Here is a 20764-nt window from a genome sequence, read left to right as displayed (position 1 = left end):
TTGCTTGAAAGGGCTAAAAACTCATGCAGGCAGTGGAGCAAGAAGTCAGTGTGTGGAGGGGCAAGGGCAGGGTGGTAGAGGGACAAGCCGGCGTCAGCCCTGGGACGAGACGATGGGGCGGCTGATGGTGCTGTTTGTTGTCATGGCCGAGAGCTCCCATCTGTAACACACCAATGGGATACACTGAGAGAAAGCACAAACACAGTGCCTAGGGCTGGAGCAGCTCCGCTGCACATCAGCCTCAGCTGTGGTTTCCAGCCCAGCCTGCTCTGAAGCTGCACAGTGCCGAAGAGGGCCCCAGGCAGCCCTCAGCCAGGGCTGGAGCACCCCAAGGACAGGGAGCACCCGTGGGGTGACTTCCCGGCAAGGCACACAATACCTGATGTCGTGGGGAAGGCAGGACTGGTCCAGGCTGTACTGAATCACTGCTAGCTTACACAGCGTCTTTAGACTGGGGCCTGTGGAAAGAGGGCAGTTAGCCACAGCAGTCCTCATCTGGACACTATGGAGGGGGGCGTCCAGGCATCGTGCCACAGGGAACAGAGCAGAACACCCCAGCCATCTCCTCTGAGGGACAAGGCAGGCATACCAGGGACAGGCTGGAGCAGTTCTCTGTGCTCCCACAAGAAGTCTGTGTGAAGGAGAGCACAAAGAGCCATGAGCCCAGCTCAGGCCTGCAAGCACAGCTGCATCTCTGGCTGGTCTGCCTTAAGCCATGTACGCCAGCCAGAGGAAGCTGCCTAGCTCTGAGAGGCAGGCACCGGGAGCCATGTAGGACATGGTATGGTGCTTCACAGCAGGGCCTGCTCACAGGGCACCTTGTGGTGAGAGGTTCAAGCTGGGCAGGGAGTGCTCACGTACTGAAGTCGAGGATGTAGAGGTCTGAGTGATCCATCAGGTCAAATTCGTCACCCATTCCCTCCTCTGGAGACGGGCTGCAGAAGCAAAGTGTATCAGTCAGTGCCAAAATGCTTGTACACCAGTTACGGTCCCTTGGGCTCCCCAAGGGCTGAGCAAGTCCAGGACTGTTCCTGGCCTGCCTGCCCCATGCAGGAGCCCTCTGATCCCTCCTGTCCTTTTGCTTCCCTCAGCAGCACCCAAAGCCATCACTCTCCCAGCTCCTCGCAGAATAGGCAGAGCTGCACAGAGCTGGGGGCAGAAACACACACCATCTCCTCCGCAAGCCATAGCAGGGAATGGGGGAGCTGCCGCCTTCTCACACACGACCACAATGACTCCAGCTGCGAGCCTCCCCCTCACCTCACCTGCCTCTGTTACTTTGCTGCACCTCCAAACACAGGTCCCACTCTGCAGGGAACATCCCTTTTCCCTTCTTGTACATTGACCAGCCTCTGGCTGGTTTCACGCTCCTCCTTCCCCAAGTACCCCCCAAACCGCTCTCCAACAACTAAGCAACCCTGGGGCCTCCTCCAGAACTGTGGCACCCACCCTCCAGGCATGAGGAGGGTGCTGGCAAACAGCTGCCTCCAGAGCTAAGGCTTGTTTCAGGGTTCTATTTGCTCAGCAATTTCAGTGGATCTGACCCTCCAAAGAGTTCCACTCAGAGAGGCAAAGCTGAGCCCCAGGACGAGGCTGAGGATGACTCCGAGCAGGCTGAAGAAGGGATATTACAGCAGCTCCTGAAGGCAGGCAGGCAGGCGTGCTTGCATAAGCATCTGTCCCGCTCTTTGTGTGATAAACACAAAGCTTTTGTAAAGCACAAACTCTCCAGCAAAAGCCAACAGGTTAGCAACCTGCAGCCAGGAAAACATCCTATTTTATCAGCTTGTGTTCCTCTGATGAGGCCAGCAGCTGGACAGCTTTTAGGTTCTGCTGCATGAGCTGAAGTTGTGTGCCAAGCACAACAGCACGAAGTTTGAAACAGATTCTGCCCAGCCACACACTGTTCGTCGCGCCAGTTCTCACGTGGTTAAAATCTACTGCAATTATTTCAGCACGGCCATTGAGATGTTCTAAGAGAAGTGTGGAGAAAGCAGGTAGGAAATATCTGCGTGGCAGGGCAAGCACAGACATTTCTCAGTCTGACTCAGGAATCACTGTGGGCTCCAGCCACAGCTCCCCGATTGTGCCAAAATGGGAACGGCATTTCAGAAGACTGTAACTGAGCATGTGTCAGGTGTTGATCAGTGCAGCAGTCATTTTAAACCAATCCCAATTTGCTGATACTCCCATCTGATGTTGGTCCTGGAATGCTAGTAAGGAGCTATGACTTCAGGCATTTCTAGGGAACAGACAGCCTCGCCTATGGTTTGCTGCCTCTGCGGTCTTGATGGAACAGCCAAAGCACCTGAGAGACTGGTCACTGCATCCCCTAGCACAGGCAGACCAGCCTCTGCTGTAACAGTGGTGCTTGGACCAGGGGAAAGTACTCCCATGGCTGATGGTTTTTTGGAGAATTTGAAAGAAACGAAAGGTGTTTTAAGTCCTGCTTTGGTCTGTGACAAGGCAATTTAGTGTGTCCTCACTGCTTAGCTGGGACCTCATGCAGTGACTTCTCACCTCAGTGTCACTTGCTTCCCCACCTATGACCCAATAAGCTTCACATCTCATGGGATATGAGACGGTACCTACCCCCCGCCAGGTTCCCATAAACCCAGCACAAAGTGTGGGGCACTGCTCACTACTGGCAGAGAAGACCTGTCGCTGATGGGTCCCATCTGCCCGGATACAGGCAAAAGCCCCTTTAATTCCACCCCTGTGTGTTCACCACACCACAATCTAATCTCACATCCACGTCACAGGAAACCCTAGACCATCCCTTATCTTTCAAAGGCAAGGCAGCAGGCACCATGTCTGCAGTTTTAATCACCAAACTGCAAAGCAGCTAGGGAAAGCCTGGAGTTCAAGACCAGGAGAGCCGCAATCCCAGACAGCAGGGTGCAGGGCACCCCTTTGCCAGGCAGAGCCCAGCAAAACTGCTCGTTCCAGCTGCACAGCAATTCAGCGTGTTGGCGAATGCTCTTGAGCCCTGCACCAAGCACCCAGTGAGAGCCCCTACTCCCTCACCAGAGCCAGGCATTTCTAAGCCTTGTCAGGGAAAATGCACCCTCAAGCCAAACCCGGATCAGCATCTGTTCAGCTAGACTCTGGTTTATAGCATTCCCTCTGCCCCTCGTTCTCCCTCATGGATGGTCTCTGCATGCTGAAGCGCTGGTGGGTTTGGGAGGAAACCAGACTGGGGCCACAACTGCGACACAGCTAACGGGAACACCAAGCTTAGTGCTACATGACTTTCCGGTCACTTAAATGGGACACAAGTGACAGGATTGCTGCTGGCCACAGTGAGAGACCACAGCTGGGGCAAAAAGACCAGGCTCTAGGCAGGACTACAAAAGGGACTATGCATTTGAATGCCGCGGGAGCAGGCACCCTGCAGAAGTGCCTCTTGAACAGTCTACAGCCTACGTGAATCCTGTAAGGGAAGGCAGGACACAAAGAGGTTTTGCCTGCCTGTCCCCCGGTGCTGCTGCCTAGCAAGCCGAGCCTGCCGGCTCATCCTCCAAGGAGCCCTGCCGGATCCCCCGCGCTGTGTGCCCCCCCCCCAGCCCATCCCAGGCAGGGGAGCACAGGTCAGGAGGCAGACCACAGGGAGTTCTCCATTACAACGACTTCCTGGAAAACTTCTTATCTCTCCAGGCAGCTCCAGAGTACACCTGATAACTGTTACAGGAAGCAAGCAGAGTTCCCACCCCCGTCTCCCCCTTCCCCAGCCTGCAAGACCCTCCCTCCAGTCCAAGCAGGCTGCATTCCTGGCTGCCAGCAACTCTTCCTATCCCAAATTAGTGCTGATGAACTGGCCTGCATTGGGGTTGAGCCTGGATTAAGGAACAAGTTGAATACCAAAGTTGTTCAGTGGAGAAGACAAGGCACTGCTGCGTTGCCTGGCAGAGGTGGCCCAAACTCCAAAAAGTTGGTGTTAAATTTATTGTGGTTTGCTAGCATTTCCTAGGGCTGCCTAGGTTTAACATCAGAGTTCATTTGCTGCTGTAACACAAATCCACACTGCAGCATCCGAGAGCATCCAAAACTGCCATCAAGCCCTACTAAGCCTTCTGCTGTACAGAGCAGCACCCAGTATCTGTTGAGAAGACTGGATAAACTCAGCACCTCTGCACACCTCACCTGCACTAAGCACTCCCTCACACCCACACAGACAACTAAGCACACACCCCCAGCACTCCTGGGGCCTGAAGGCCCTTCACTCCATCGCAGACTGGTACAGTCAGCCTATCAGCAGAACCTGCCCTGCCTTGTTCTCTGCCCCAACCTCTCTTCAGAAGTATTCTCAAAAAGCCACTGCCAGGGTCCCAGAGAAATCCCCAAAGCTTTCCAAACCATGTGGAAGGCTGAAAGCATTTCAGACGTCTCTGCAAGGTAGATGCTGGTAAACAGGCCTGTGCTCCAGGGCTGCAATTTGTCATTCCCGACAGCAAAGAGCATGTCCTGGTGATGGGCCACTTCCTTTCTTTTAGCAGCTGTTAAGGCTCTTGGCCACATCCAGCCACCCTGCACCCTGACAGTATCAATTCTATTGTTTGACAGCTAAATCCTTAACACCAGATCCCTTTTGTGAATGGAAACTTTGCTAAGGAACACTGGCACAGAACGGAATGTTGCCTTGTCGTGTCTGTGGTCTCCTCAAACAGCTCCCAGCTGAGCGGACATCCCACTGCAGCTTGGCAGGCACCACACTTGCCAATGAAAGAAAGAAACTTTGGTGGGAGAAGCAGGGCAGCATGTAAGGGAAGATAAGTCAGTCTGAGGTCTGCTACAGCACAGCAGACCAAGGTATTTGTCCTTCTGATGGCAGGATCTCCTCCCCCCTTCCCATGACCTCTTTCACAGAAAGCTTGACCACTGCACAACCCCTCCTGAACAGCATGTTACATACTTCTGCCTCTACTTGTACAAGAAGACTTGTCACCAGGTGCTTTACAAGCTTGCATGACCACTTCAATCTCCTCCTTGGCCTTTTTCCAGAGGAGCCCTGATCTTCATCATTTCTTACACTTTTAAGGTAGATGGACAGTTGCCATGTACCTCTGAAGTGCATCTGACTACAGCATGGGGCAGAGCGTGGAGGGACACTGTGGTGAAGGGAGTGGCAAACCCTCTCACAGAGCCGCCCCACGCAACTCACCTGGTGCCTCCAAAGAGAATGATTTTGTCCCCTACTCTGCAGCAGCACTGCCGGCGTCGAGGACACGGGCCTTTCCCCTTGGGCTCAATCTTCCTCCAAGAGAGAGAAACTAAGGGGCGGAAGAGAGTGCACCAGCTTGTCACAAGAGTCTGGCCAAGACGCACTGCCCCACAGACACCAACATCCACCCTCCCTGTCGACCTCCTCTTCTTGCTAGTGGCAAAACGGTGCACTTCTGTGAGGTTGTTACTGAAGTGTTGCTCAGATGCCAGGCACAGCCCTGGAGCTCTGCCTGCTGAGATGGGAGTTGCAGGTCAGACATCACAGAGAGCTGTGCAGGGCAGAGCTCCAGGAGCAGGCAGGCAGGCTCCTTTCCCCAGCACCCTGCTGCGGTCCAGATCTGGAGGGAGACCCAGGAACCAGCTCCATCTGCTGGCAGCCACTGTGAACGCAGACCACCCTCACAGAGTGGAGACTGCTGGGACAGCTTGGTGGTGGGAAGGGAGCATAGGGGAACTGAACCAGGTGGAGAAGACAGCAGCCTTTGTCCTTGCTGGTCTCTGTGGCAAGGATGCTGGGGGGTGATAATCACTAACGCACAGCACTGAAACCTTCAGGAGCTCTAGCTCATAGATCAGCTTGGGGAGCAGCAAGTTGGCTGCTCTCAGGTAACTTTACTATGCAAGGCAATTAGCAAACAAAAATCAGTCTAATGGACTGCAAAAAGTGCCTGAGGACCCCAAAGCAGCTCAGAGTTGACTGATATTCAGGGTATCAGCTGAAAAACCACCCCTTCTGCTGCACAGTTTGATCTGGTAGCAAGAGAGTGTAGTATGGTGATCCTGCAGCTTGAGTTGAGTGGTTTCCCCAGCTATGGTCTCTAGCTCCCCTAAGCCCATTGCTTCCCCATATCTTCTTTTCTGCCAACATTTCTGCATATTTAAGAACTAGACAAAGTTTTGCCAACCACCCTTTGATTAGCTGGGTCTTTGAGCAATACTTTCTTTCCCACTTTCTAACTGAAATTTGGAGACAGTCTGAGGAGGAACAGGGGTCCCAAGCACAGTAGCAAGTTCTTATCAATGATGTCAGAGGGCCGTTTCCCCCCAGGCAGGCTCCTAGCCCTTGGAAAGCAAGTCCATTTGAGCACTCACACACTTGAGGGCCTTGAGCACTATCACTGCAACAAGTTAAAAGCATAAATACCTGGATTGAATTTCCAGAGGTCATGGAAGTGTCTGTTCAGGCGTGCATTGTAGCCACCAAATACATATAGCTCCCCATTGTAGCTGACTGTGGAGAATAAGCATAGACATCAGTGTCCCACCCAAGGTAAAGCCCAGCAGATCCCTGTCCCAACATCAAATACAAAGCAAAGCATGCTGGTTATCCACCTTTGCTTACATCACCTTCACATCTAGGGCTACGCGCAAGGCTTTTTGGTGGGCAGCAGCTTTCCACAGAAGCCAGGCCCTGTGCACCCTCACTAACCCACATCTCCAGCCAGTGGACCAGACAGCCCTTCCGAGACAGGCAGAAATTCCCTTCCACTGTCCTCTTCTCTCAGCAGACCCACACTCACATGCTGAATGGCTCCGCCGGCCTTCAGGGAGCACTGGAGTTGGAGGGGAGTCCAGCCAGGAGTTTGTTTCTGTATCAAATACTTTAATGCGGTTACAGTAGATCTCATTGTTGGAGTGAAACGGCCCAAAACGATCGGCTCTGCCACCAAATACATACATCTTTGTTCCAATGATGGTAGCTGAATGGAAGTCTCTCCAGCGAGCTGGCGTACCCTGCAGGGACAGAATAAAACAGAACGAGAGAAAGAATGCAGATTACCCAGGGAGATGACACAGCTTGATAGGGAAGTTGGGGCGGCTGCCTTCTCCTGGAGAACTTCCCCTCCTGTAGATCCCAGCCACACCAGACAGAAGGTGGGAGACAGGTGTGGGCAGCTACCCCAGAGAACAGCAGATACGAGACCTCCTCCACAAACCAGAGTGAAAAGCAAATACTGACCTTGGCAGAGATTAAGGTCCACATCATGTTTGTGGTGTCCAATTTATGGATATCATTTGAAAAGCAGTCAGCCTGGAAGACAGCAGGGCAGCCTGGTCACAAGCCTGGTCACATCTGGCCCCAGGAAGGACACTGTCCTAAAAGACATGGTGCTTGCTCCAAAATGTCAAGGTAGACAGCACACCTATCACTTAACAAGAGGAAGGCAAAGCCCATTTCTCCTCAAAGGTGTCTTGTCTTTTCCTGCAGCTTTCCCATTTATTTGGTGCTCAGTTCCTCCCCCTCAAGGCTGTTCGACACACAATAATGTACATTCGCAGCAGAACCCTGCCTCCACTCCATGCAGTGACAGAAGAAAGGGGTACTAATGGGACAGTCAAACTGGCTCTGCTAAAGCCACCTGATGAGAGGTAGAAACTAAGATTACTTGTAGGAACTTAAACATCCGGGAGCAAATACACTCAGGTTTCTGAGGATCCTACAAAACTCTTCTGCAGCTAGCTGCCTGGAAGAGCCTGCATTCACGCTAACAGCACAGACTCCTACTCCTCCAGGCAGGGGAGATAGCAGCAAGACAGCTAGAGGCTTGCTTTGTCCTGGTTAAAAACAAGCTACGTTTTAACTCCTCCTGCTGCTATAATCAAAATCATGGATTTGGCATGCTATTGTCCTCAGAAGAGGGGGAATAACCCCAGGACTGCTGTAATAGAGCCCTAGCTTTCTTCCAAATAAACAGATGTGACTTTGCACAGCTTTTCTGGAGCCTGTTGATAGGCTGAAATGATATTTACCCAGATCTTAAGGTCAAAGCATAAGGATTTGCTCAAAGGAGCATTAGGCACACTGACAACTAGTGCAGGATGACCTTCAGCTCAAGGTATTCTTAATGGGAGGGCAAGCAAGTGCCTGCTGGAGGGGATCAGCAAGATGTGAGAGCGGGTACAGAATACAGGGAACATGCACCGGATCAGGACGAAACCTCACAGCAACACCACAGACATTGGAAAGTGATTTTTCTGGCTCATTTCTCAGCCAAATTAAAATAAATGTGGACCAATATATATTTATTTAAAATGCTATGTATTTATCTAGCTAAATTTGGCTGAGCAATGAGCCAGAAAAAAATATTTATATATATAAAAATATTTATATTTTTACCTCTATATATGTTTTGGGGAAGAAAAAAAAATACCCACCATTTTTTTAGGCCTACTTTCCCAACCATCTTCTCTGCAAAACAAAGAGCATACCCTGGGTAATTAATACCATAACTTTGCTGAGTTATAAAATGAAAGCAGCTATGGATACAAATATGCCCCTGTATCCTGCCTCCACCGATGTCCTGGGTAGGAGCACCCTCTTTCCCAAGGGATCGCCAAATAACAGTTACAGAGACTACTCACCAGCTGTTCATAGCCTCCAAAGATAAACATGCTCTTTCCCAGGACACAAGCTGAATGCCCATCTCTCGCCCCTGGGACCATTCCAGACACCTTTGGCGTGAACCACTTGTGCGTGTCTGAAACAAAACAGAAGGCAATGCTAAGAAAATACAGTAGATGTTGGGATGGGATAGCTCTTTGCTACTGTTCTTCATTTCTAAGACAGAAATCTTTCTCTCTCACACACAGTACCTGCTTCTCTGCAGAAGCTGCAAGCTTCTTCAGGCAAGGCTACCTGCCTGAGCCTCCACAGAGGGGCATGGTGACAGAGGTCTCAGCTCCTGGGCACGGCCGCTGACTCTGCCCGACGTGACAAACAGCTCACGTTTGAAGTGCGTGTAGTACAGCACTGCTTTAGCAATGTTATTTTTATTGAATCTCTTGCAAAGCCTACTTGTGAGTCACTTATCAACTCTGCATTTACAGTTTCAATTACAATGAAGCAGTGGTGCTAAGTGGCTCAACTGACCTCACGGCATGGAGATGCTGACTAACTGACTGAGGAAAAACAGCTCTTGAATCCAGGCAGAAGTCACTTAACCACAAGCTTACCATGTCAACAGAGCTACTGTGCACATCCCCACCTCTGCAGCGCAGCTCTCCCTATCTTATCTGCTCCTCTTGTTACATTCTCATCCCCTCTTCAAGGGGAGCCTTCCTCACACTCCACCCTTCATGGTTCTCTTCACACTGCTGTCCGTGAGCCTGCACCAGACAGATTCAGCCCCTTAGCCCGCACGGTCCAGGGGCTGGCTTGATTTAGGGGAGGACTAAATCCAGCCAGAGATGTTCTCCGTGCCAGGGCAACATGGAGCCAAGCCAGCGACTCACTGCCAAGCACAAACAGGCACCTGTCCCAAGAGCCCAGAGAGGCACACATAAGCCTTGAGGCAGCAGGAGACATTCCCACCACCCTTCCTAACTGCTGCAAGCTGCCAAGAGCAGTGCTTATTTCAGCAAGTGGTAACACTGGAACCAAAGCAACATTCTTCACAAGGATAACTTCTCTGAACTTGGCCTGTGGCCACAGCTATCCACCTAGGCTCCAGCTGGAACCACACAAAGGGTCCTGCAAGGTCAACAGAATTCCTGGGCAGCCTCTAGTGAGAAAGCTGCAGCGGCTATCAAGTTCCTTTCCTTCATGGGGCTGCTTCCAAGCCCAGTCACACGGTAGCAGCAAGAGCTCACCCAAGCACAACACGTCAAATTAGAGATGGAAGAGACCTTGACTTACGATCTGCTTGGCACCCCAGGGTACAAAATTGCACCCAGCCAAGACTTTATCCAGTTTGATGTGACTCCTACAGTGGAACTTATACCACGGACACGGGATTACAACTGCCAGCCTCACTTTCCAGGACTGACAGGGAACAGGCACAGCGTGTACAGACAGCTGCAGAGGGTTCGGACCAGGACTGAAGTCTGGCCTTTCCATTAATTTTCACCTAACGCTAAAGCACTGGAGTTGGCAGGGAGGCAGCTCCCACTACGAGGCCTCTGCATAGGCAGAGGTTTACTGGTGGCTTCCCAGCTGCATGTGTCAGGGGAAGGGGAAAACCCTGCGCTCAGAGAGCAGCTCCAAGCCGCAAGACATTTCCTGGCAAAGCAGGGAACCCACGACTAAGCACCAGAGCAAGCAGTTTCCTTGCAAGTCCAGCAAGCCAGTCACTGGTCAGTATTTAGATGGACTTGGCTCCAGAATCCAGATGTACTCCCTCCTTTCCTGACACTCCTTTCCACCCAGTTCCTGATGGTGCCTGTTCTCCCCAGGTGCGCCAGCAGCACTATGGAGAAGCCAACCAAAAGGCTCAAGGAGTTTATCTTTTGGGTCTATCTAACTTGACTCATGCCTTCCCTTATTTTGCCATCCTGTGCCTGACAACTTCTGTGTTTTATTCCTCACTCTCTTTCACACTTTCAGAAAGAAGGACCACCCTGGAGAGGAAGCACAATCCTCTAGCTCCTTCTCGCTGCAACCTTCAGCCACAGTTAAGGAATAATATATCACACAGAGAGAATGCTTCAGTTGCAGTTACTATCAGAAAGAGCACACAAAGCTGATAGAAAAACTGAAACCCATTTGACTATCAGACAAATTCAGTAATCTCTGTTCAAAGGCTTTTACATAGAGTCAAGTGTGCAGACACGCTGGCCACCCTGCTCCCCTTCTACACCTGCTGAAACAGCCAGCAACACCAGTTCCCCATTTGCACTGTTTCCTCCAGACTGTCACTTTGTAGAGAGACTGAGGGACAGAAAATCAAGTTGGAGAGCAGCGTGGTGGGGCAGAGAAAAGGTCTCATCAAGAGCAGTTGTAACAAGGAAGAGTGAGAAGCTGGAACTTACTGACATCGAAGGCATAGAGCACGTTGCAGGCTCCCTCAGTGTCATTGCGACCACCCCATATGTAGACGGTGTCATCTATGAGCACTGCTGAGTGCCCATACCTCATATAGGGCACCTCTCTCACGTGGTCTCGGCTGTTTGTCCACACTGGAGGCAGCTTGATCCAGCGCAGAGACACTGAAAGCACAAGTTTGAGCCCACGTAAAATGCTAAGCCCGCTACACGTGCTCACAGGTCACAACCCATCCTGCACAGTGCTTTTTTTCCCCCTACAATAAGGTGCAGAGGCAGTCTAGTAAGCAAGACAAAGCTGTGTCTGACCCTGAGTAGTAGCTAGTTAATGAAAATGGAAGCACAGTTCTCCACAGTTTTCCCCTGTCACAGAAGAGACTAGAGGAAGCACGGGAGGACCAGAGGACGCTGGACAGAAATAGGTTCCATTCTGCATCAATTACACTGAAGAGGTTTCCACTCTGGCTCATCAGAGACTATGAATGAAGGCACAGCACACACATACATATACACCAAAAAAAAAAATAGGGAAAGGAAAAAGAAAAAGTGCAGATGTGATAATGAATGCAGACACTACTTCAGGCTAGTGACATTTTTAAAGAGACTCAAAGCTGGAAAGAAGGGGCAGCACAGGAATAATTCATTGCAGCAACATTCAGGGGAACACACCTGAAGGCATTATTTGGACTTGCAGTGGTGCAGTTTAAGTAAAGCAACACAGCAGCTTTGTCGGAACAGGTTTTGTTTGCTTTTGTTTAGTTCTTTAAGCTTTAGATGAGGCAGCTGTCTGTCTCCTTTACTCCCATCCATACTCGAGTTCTCCTTGCTAACCTTGTGTTACTAATAGAAGTTCTTTGTGATTACAGGTTCTCGTTCCTGGCAGCCTGTATGTCACGTTCAGCAGTAGCCAGAGCAGTCAACAGGTATTACATAGTTTAATGACAGCGCAAGAGTAACAGCAAGGGTTACATGGCCCTTACGCAACAGCAACCAGACACCCTCCCTCTACCACACATACAGCCTCCAGTTTTGTTTTCAATGTGGAGATAACACGAAATACAGCAGAAAACAGTCTGCAGTTCCCCTGAAATACTAACATAGGGAAAGGGTCAGGCATCTTAAAAGGTGAGCATCTACCCCAGAGGCAGAAAGAGCACTGAGGAAGCACAGCCAATGCTAAAGTCAAGCTAGACGGGATGTTTCCTACCTAAAACACAGTCTTTTGCTTTGGAAGATTGAAAGAGATCATTCAAAATCTGGTATCTTGGCTTTAGCACTGGAACCTGGCAATGCTAACTGAGCAAGGGCTTGGGAAGCCAGTGTCACCTCCCACGTAGTGGCAGCAGCATCATGACACTAATACTTGGGAGTGGCAAGAAGGGTAGACAACACAAGAGCATTCCTTTGGGCATGGTAGTTATGCTTCCATCATAAAAGCAGTGCTCTGCTGGCACATTTTACAAGTACGACATTCAACTGTCTTGAGCATGAGTGCCCAGTCTCTCCGGATAGAGATGAATGTCTTTGTTCACAAGGTCCTGAGCTACACTCCCCTCTACACTGTGAGCTGGTCACCTTGGCAGCCCTGTGTAACCAATGCCTTTATCCACTACTGTACAAGTCAGTCTTCTCCGCAGTCAGACTTAAAGAAGTGAATTCACTGCATCTTACAGACAAACTAGTTTTGTCTACGTGCCACGTGCGTGTTAGGAGAGCGTTCAGCATGCTGTCCAGTCTGCAAAACTGGTCATTGGTTCTCTGCTCTTGTCTCTGTTCAGCTGAACCCATCCAAGCACCCGTGCAGTTTTTCAACCACCTGCCTAATTATAAGGAAATACTTCATGGACCAGCTCAGTAATCTCTTCAGTTCAAAGAGCACTGAATCAAGAAATACAGCCTCTCCCAGCACAGTCATGGCTCCAACTCAGTCTCCTGACAGATACAGGCTACCCTACACAAATGGCTCCAGCTCCAGACGCTTTTCTAAGCCATGTTGTGAACTTGCATGATAGCTGCTGCCAAAACGGGAAGGCCTCCATCCCAGCCACATGGCCCTACCGATTCCATCATGCTGGCAGTGGTTGTCAGCTGCGCCCCCAGGGAAACAGCTCAGGAGTCTAAACCTGGAGACTTAACTGAGTGCACCGGCTCCCACCCTACCCCCTCCAAGCTAGGGGCAGCTGAGCACGGCCATGCTGCAAACTGGATGGGGAATCTGAGCCAAGTAAACATCGCCTCTTTGCACCTAGTTGAGTTATTGTTCACAGAGAACAAGGACAAAACAAGCCATTGGCTGTGTGGTTACTTCTAGTGAGTCCTTATCCTAGCCATCTGCTGAACTACAGCCCCTCTGCGCCCTGCCCCTGAAGCTGAAAATACAGGGCTGCATAAGGGAAGAGGCTCCCATCTACACTGATAACTTGTTTGGAAATTAGAGTCAGACAGCATGTTACGGAGTGTAACATGTTAAGCAGCACTGGGCAAGAAAACTAATAACCGAGCCCAGCAAGCCACTCCTTCGAGCACCACAAGGACATATTTACCTGCATTAAAAACATGGACATCAATCTGCCGCAGAGTCTCATAGTCTTCTCCAGAACAATACCCACCAAAGGAATAGACCTTGTGCCCGACAGCCACGGCCGCGTGGTTCACCCTCCGTGGCCCACCTTCCAAGTGCACTGCCCACCGTAGCATTCCTCCCTGCAAGCCAGGCAGTCTTCAGGGCCCCCAGTGCCACAGCCGCATGCTTCCTGGGCCACCACGATGTCACCTGGCTCTGTAACAGAGAAAGAATGCTAAAATAACATGATCCATTCTGCAGGTCTTCCTGTCTTCCTTGAATTCCAACTACAAAGGTCACATTGCTGTGTCCTTACTCATCTGCCTCCCAGCTGGAGACGGTTTTACTCTCCGCTTGGGAAGGAGACACAAGGCAGGTACCGTAACCCGAGCAAGGCTTGGAAGAGCAAGCGGAGATGCCCTCGCATACAAAAAAACCTCAGCGTGGCCGCACAGGCAGCCCAAGCCAAGCACCTTTGGCGAAGGCAGCCGAGTGCTGCGTGCCCAGCCGTGCCTTGGTCATGTACACATCATGTACACACCAGAACAATTTGTCCGCATGAATGAAAACACACAGCAAGAGCCAACTGTGAAGGTGAAAAGAACAGAGCCAGAGGGAAGAGAGTGTGCTCTTTGGATCAGTTGTGAGAAACAGCAGAGGAAAATATAAAAAAAAAAAAAACCAACAAAAAACCCACCCAACAAAAAAACCCAAAGAATGATCCCCACATAAAGCAACCGACTCCCCGATATGGGGGTGGACTACAACACTAGCATTTGGACTCACTGATTTGAGCACTAGGGTCCAGCTTTATTAAACATGAGAGAACAGAGACCCCCTAGTCTGGGGAGAAAGCTCTTTTCTAATGATCAGAATAAGGCCTTTTTCTCCCGCAGCAAATCCAGGCATAACTACGAAAATTTTGTAACATCCTATCTCAGTTAAGAAACTGATATGTTTCATGCTTCAAACAGATGGCTCAGATCAGCTCTCAGAGAAGTCACCACAGCTGATTTTTGCAGAGATTCTCCTTTGGATCTAATGATCTGGAGCACAGTCCTGCCCGGGTGCTTCTGAAAAAGCAGGCCAGTTCAATTCTTTAACAGTTTTCCCCCAGCTGAAAAACAGCCATTAGAAGAGATGTCAGTGTTTCAGCCTAACGAACATTCTCTTTTTTATTGCTTGGTTCTAGCTTCTTGGAAGATGCAGCCAGCACACTCCCACCCCACACCCAGTTTTAGCATTTGCAGAACACAAAGAAATTTGCGGATGCCTTAGAATGAGGACTAAAATTCTTATGCATTTTCTCTGTCCTTTTTCTTTTTGGAAAGTAGTGACTTTTTTCACAAGGAGAACTTTCCTCCTGTGTAAAGTTTCTGAACTAGCTGGAGAGCAGCAGGAAGGGATAACACCATGGTGCTTTGCTCCATTTGGCCTCCCCCAGCCCTTCAGCCAAGCAGAACCACCACTCACAAGCAGGCACCTGTACGGCCCATCAGCACCCTGATTACCACAGCATTTGACCCACCTGCACTCTCCCATTTTATCCCCACCTGGGGAAAGAGTCAGAGATGCCACCCAACAGGGACCTCCTGGCATGGAACAGAGCTCAGGCTTCCAGCTCCAGCCATGCATGCTACAGACAGTTCAAAAGCATCCAGAAACCAGTCACCTCATTCCAGAACTCCTAAATCTCAGCAAAATTTGAGTAATTTCTTTTTAAAGTTATTTCTTTTACAAGTTGTTCCCAAAAGAGACTGGCAGCCAGAGCATGCTCTATACCTGAATGTTACAGCAACAGGACACGTGCAAAGTCTGAACAGAGAGCATCCTGCAGTCTTACTTGTAACAGATGAGCTCAGACCAAGGAGTCCCTCCTGCAAAGCTGCTTCGTCCTGCGGCAACCACTGTAACCTAAATTGCAGTCAGCAACCCAGAAAGTCACATCAAGCTTTTCTCCAGCAGTGCTGCTCCAGAAGCACCCAGAAACAGTCCCCCTCTGCTACAGACCATGCTTCGCTGTGTGCCTGGGACCACTCCAAATTCAGATCTAGCAGGTTTGGGTTTTGTTTTTTAAATGACTCTTTTTTTTTTTTTAAGCCAGGCAGCAGCTCTTGTATAAGTCCTCCGCAAAGCTACAGAATAGATGGGTTTCCATGGAGACCACCAAAGTCACCTTTCAGGCTATTTTGAAGACTTCACATATCTAAATGTGTTTCCTGCCTCAGTCATGAGTTATCATTGAAAAAATCTAACCGATACTTTCCTCAAAATCACTTCTTGGTTAAGTGATTCTGTAAGAGACTCCTTAAGGAGATTAACTGGACTTTATCACCACTGCCAATATTTTCAACACCCTTCAGACTGAGCCCAATCCTGGAAGATTAAGAAGATGAATCTTACTTCCAAGTTCTCCACTTGGTTCCTTCTGGGGTAGAGGAGCACAGCAGCCTGGCATGGCAGGCAGGCATCGTACCAAGCTGCTTGCTTGCCTTTTTTTGCCAGAAAGGCTGGGAAAACTCTTCTTCACCCTTGGGAGTTCACTTGAGCTGTGTGCCGAGGAGCACGCTGCTGCCAGAGCAGGACACTGGTCCTTTCACTCCAACAGGAGCTGGCTACCCTGACTGAACAGTCTTATAATTAAGATTAGTCATAGGAACGCAGGAAACGAAGGCTGCACATCCCAAGAAGTTAATCTGCTCAATGGAGAGGCAGCAGCTCAAGGCCCAGCTGTTCACACTGCAGGAAAGGATGCTGATGTTGTAGCAACAAGGTTGCAGTGTCGTTTCCTACAATTACTATTACTGGGAAAGGTTTTTCCAGCCATCAGCCCTTCCCAGGAGGCAGGCGGCTGTACGCAGGACCCAGGGTGGTGGTGGGGGTGATGGGGTTGAAGTTGGCTGCACTTCGCCTTGGCTCAGGACAGGGATAGCCCTTCAGAGCAAATACAAAGCTTAGCTAGCACAGCCTCATGCTGCCACTCGTCAGGCCCCGGGCATGCAGAAACACTCATTCGCTTTACGAAAAGAAGGCAATCAGAAGCATGAAGCAATCCTTACAGGATCGTATATTAAAAGGCCAAGGAAAACACAGGATTTAACAAGCTGCCAGGGTTTTTCCAAACCCGAGTGCTCTTCCCTACACCGTAATAAAAACATCCAGCCAGACTCCATCTTCCTCTTCTGGCCTTCCACTGGCCACAACCCTACCCCAGAACCATCGCAACGTCTTCCCACCTTTGCCAAGCGGTTGTTCTCCTCTTTTTGGCCATGCACAGGTCCGCTCCCCATCTCCTGAGGAACCCCCACTCCTCCCCATGCTTTCTGCATCCAGCTCCAGCCTCTCTCCTCTCCTGCCTTTTTTGGAAATCGTTTCATTAGAGCAGTTTTCTGTCCCAAAGTCAATTTTCCTCCTGCAATTCCTCTCTCTGCGCTATCTAGAAATATGAGTTAAACGCTTTTTTTTTTGAGAAAAAGTTATTTTCTGTCCTACAACTATGCACGCTGTTAAGTTCCATTTCAGGTTTTGATATGGATATGAAACAATTGATATGAATTGATCTGATAATTGATACGAAAATTTCCTAACAATTTCCCCCAAACGTACAATATTGAAGTTATGCAAAATACATTCCGTGATTTCTCATTTAGGACACCAGCAACAGGGATGTAGGCTGTAAAACACAGAAATATTGATACGATGGAGGCAAACGGTACCAGAGAACTGGGAGGGCGCTGGCTGCAGGAGGCGGTACACATCCCATCTCAGGCAAACCAAGTGCTTTTTCACTCTGCACCGCAAACCAAAGGGACAGTTAGTGACACTAACATTCATCATGGATTAGAGGAAGGGCTTCCACACCACAGAAAAGTTAAGCTCAGATCATTTAAATCACAGAAGCTATTGCTACTGCCAAAAGCCAGCAGGGTAAGAGAAGGGTTGCCTTCTACATGGATTCATGCAGACAGCTAAGCGTGTGTCCCTTTTCTGGATCCTGCCGAGCCATCCTTCTCCTCCCCAGAGCTGCACCTCTTTTAGAGCAGCCTCTGCAGTTCATCTGCGCCCACAGCAGAAGCTGGTTGATGGTCTGAGGAATCTCCTTTGACTGATTTAGCATGCCCAGCTGGAATTGTGCCCCAGCGTCCCCAGGAACTACGACCGTATACTTACAGGGAGACCAAAAAGCTCCATCAGCACATTTCTTACACGGCGAGAGGAGAGATTTTCTAGATGAAGCAAAACCAAAGAAACTGCACTCCCACATGCTCCGTTAGCTCAGCATACGCTCACTGACCTTCGATCAGGAAGCTCTGGCTGCCTCTTTTCCCCAGTCTCAGCTCAGAGAAGCAATACGCTGAGCATCCTGACCACACGCACACATGCATTCACTCGGGGTCTCCTTCGCAGAAGGGGATACGTGCTTCTGTTCAAGCCGCTTGCTTTCACTGATGCACATGTGAACTCCCCACTTCACCTCTCCAAAAGCTAATAGATCTTTTCATTTCATTTTGCATTCACACAGGCAGCAATCATGCAGTCTTTACAACTCCCCATTTCCCTGGTCTGGCATAATCTATCCAGAGTTACAGTCAAGCACAGAGAAAGCAGAGAAATTTGGGTTGAAACCCTGGTAGGTCCTGGCAATTAATTGCCAGGAATAAGAATGTTTCTAAAAATCAGGTTACACTTCATCTCCTGTTGAAGTACCTGATGCTGATGATGCTGGAAATTAAGTAAGCGCAGCAATGAGTTGTTCCTGTGCCACTAATCACAGGGAGGCTAAAATTAAAAAGTGCTCAAAATAACCTGCTGTGGTCCCGCAGAAATGCCTGAAGCCCTCCTCCACTGACTGTGCACAGCACCGCAAGCCCAGGTACACACTTCCAGAGCAGAGCAAGTGGTGCAACAATAGCCGTGGGGTGACTGCAGACTGGGTCTGTTGCTGCAGTCAGGCCTGACACCTGCCCACAAGTGGAAGCTTACAAGTCTATTAGCTGAGAAATAGCTATGGACGTCCTTCTACACCTCCCTTGTTCTTCGTCAGCGCTGACATCCAGCAAAGAGAGCGCAGCAATTCACCCAGGGCATTTCACTGCTAAGCAAGGGAACAACCAGATTTTAAGTCAGCTCTGCATTCTTTGAATACAGTACCTATAGACAATACTCCCAAATCTCTGGTTCTGCTGTTGTCTGAAGATGCACGTAATGCCTGAAACAACCTTCATCCTAACTGCCCCAGCTTACACCTAACTAGGGTCTACCAGCACAGCATACAGCCATCTGAGATCACCAGAAAAATCACTTGATAATTTCTCACTAGCATACCTTCCAAAACTGTTGTGGCGACTTGAGCAAAGTAGCATTGATGGGGCAGGGGGGGGAGAGTAATCATGGGTTTTAGTCAGATTTTTCAGCTGTTTGTTCTATTGGCTTTCGACATTCTATTTTCAATCCCTACAATTAACTATGAGAACATTTCATTTGAGATGGAAAGCCACTGACCATCTCCAAGTACAACAGCCAGATGATAAACTTAGAACAAAAATATATATCCTTGGATCAACTTCTTTGCGCAAAGAGTGTTCCCTGGGCTACCTCATTCCTCTACGCACACAGAGAGAAACCTAGAGCCATTTCTGAAAGCTGCTCAGATTTGCCTTCCTGCAGTCAATTCACCCAGCAAGGGGGAGAAACCCAGTAGAAAGCGGCCCGGATTTTCAAGGGCTCGCTCGGTCACCCCCAGAATCACAGCACCACCCCAAGCAGAGCAGCCTACTGCCCCTCCAAAGTCGCTCCAGAGAGCAAATCCTACCGTGCGGCTGCCTCGGTCCCGTCTCCCAAAAGATGCCAGCCACAAGGTTTAGTAACACTTAAAATAGTCCAGCCAGCTCACAGCAGTCCATATAGATGGTTCTATTTCAAGCACATCCAACTTACTGTTAGAGATAGCACGAGAACAACCCGCTTTCTTCGCTCATGCTTGACATTTATGTGATGCTTTGACTATTTATGCTAAGGCAGTGTGAAATTGCAAGCTTGCACATTCAGCAGCTCGGACACTGGCAACGCAATCCCAGCACCAGTAAACTAGACGGTGCTAGAACAGCCCCTGAGCTCGTCAACCAAGACCGATCTGGAAGCTCGTGTTAGACACGGGAATCGCAGACCACGCCGCTCAGGCAGAAATTTATTCCAGCCTTCCTCCCTGCAGACAGCTGCGCCGCCTCCTTATTTTTGCCCAAATATTTTGCCCGCCGCTGACTGACTTTTGCCCAAAGCCCGGCTGACGTCCCGCACCTTGCCCCCGAAATTCTCCCTTTGCCTCCCGAACCTCACCACGGCTTCCCAAGGGAGAAATTCCTTGACCCTCCTTCTCCCTCCCCGGGAATTTCTCCCGGCCTCTGGCTGCTGCCTGAGCCGCTTCTGCCCTGCCAGCCCTTGGGAGGGAGCGGGCCGAGGAAAGCCGAGCTCACAGCTAACGTGGCATTTCTCGCTTCGCCCCAAGCCCCGCCGTTTAGCCCTCGCTCCGTCCCCGTTCTTACACCGACACCGGGACCCTCCAAGGCAGAGTTTCACCGAGCCGGCCCGACGGTGCTCACCGGTGCCGGTCGGTTGTTCTCTGCCCCGGTGCACAGGGACCGGGGTGGGGGGGAAAAGGACCCCGGCGTGAAGCGGCCGAGCCTGGGGAGGAGGGGGCAAGGGCGAACGGCTCGTAACCGCACAAGCCCCCGGCGAGGCGGGATGGAGGGAGGAGGCCCGGCGGCGGTTACGCCAAGGCGGGGAGCAGGAGGGCAAGAGGCCCCCCCGGGGCCCCTCTTCAGGGCCACCCCTCGCCTCACGACCGCTGCCCGAGGGGCCCTGCCCGCCCACCGGGGCCTTTTCCCCGTGGAAGGGCTCGACGGTCGCTCCGGGCCCCCCCTCCCCCCCGTTTCCACCAGCTCCCCGACGGTCGAATCCCTCTCAGCCCCAACCCCGTACCTGGCGGCGGGAAGACAATCCGACAACCTCTCTCCCACAGCCGCTCCCTGGGACTTGTAGTCCGTGGACGGCGGTCGCCCTCCCGCGCCGAGGCGGTAACGGCCCCACCGGGCCCCACCGAGGGCGCCACGGCCCACCCCACCACCCCCCCGCCTCGGGGGGTGGTACGTTCCACGCCCTACCCTACCCCACCCTGCAGGCCGGGCACGATATGGCGGGGCCCCACGGGGGGGGGGGGGG

At 50.8% G+C, this 20764-nt stretch overlaps 1 protein-coding gene across 2 annotated transcripts; it reads right to left on the bottom strand.

The window, feature by feature from the left end:
- On the bottom strand, positions 1–20710 carry KLHDC3 (kelch domain containing 3). 2 transcript variants are annotated; one of them, XM_010577819.1, is made up of 11 exons: positions 20525–20710; positions 13527–13762; positions 10972–11148; positions 8587–8702; positions 7184–7255; positions 6744–6957; positions 6368–6454; positions 5162–5270; positions 862–935; positions 380–458; positions 1–160 (listed from the first exon to the last, which is right to left on the bottom strand). In XM_010577819.1, the coding sequence occupies exons 2-11, from the start codon at positions 13678–13680 to the stop codon at positions 94–96; spliced, it is 1149 nt and encodes a 382-aa protein (XP_010576121.1). In that variant the 5' UTR covers positions 13681–13762; positions 20525–20710; the 3' UTR covers positions 1–93. The 2 variants fall into 2 exon arrangements, with proteins under 2 accessions (XP_010576121.1, XP_010576122.1); XM_010577820.1 differs by lacking the exon at positions 20525–20710 and adding an exon at positions 20146–20237.
- Between the last annotated feature and the right edge of the window lie 54 nt (positions 20711–20764).

The sequence above is a fragment of the Haliaeetus leucocephalus genome, unplaced genomic scaffold (genome assembly GCF_000737465.1).
Source record: "Haliaeetus leucocephalus isolate CR32 unplaced genomic scaffold, Haliaeetus_leucocephalus-4.0 Scaffold577, whole genome shotgun sequence".
In the NCBI taxonomy this organism is placed as follows: domain Eukaryota; kingdom Metazoa; phylum Chordata; class Aves; order Accipitriformes; family Accipitridae; genus Haliaeetus; species Haliaeetus leucocephalus.
The sequence above is the reverse complement of the archived record's forward strand: the minus strand, read 5'-3'. Positions and strand labels throughout refer to the sequence as shown.

What these genes read in the sequence shown, in the direction of transcription:
- KLHDC3 (XM_010577819.1), bottom strand. Translation starts at nt 13,680, where the DNA reads ATGCTACGGTGGGCAGTGCACTTGGAAGGTGGGCCACGGAGGGTGAAC. An exon ending in GCTCTATGCCTTCGATGTCA is followed by an intron (nt 8,703 to 10,971) that starts GTAAGTTCCAGC and finishes GTTTTGTTTCAG; the next exon opens with ACACGCACAAGTGGTTCACG. An exon ending in CCGGCGGAGCCATTCAGCAT is followed by an intron (nt 6,455 to 6,743) that starts GTGAGTGTGGGT and finishes TATTCTCCACAG; the next exon opens with TCAGCTACAATGGGGAGCTA.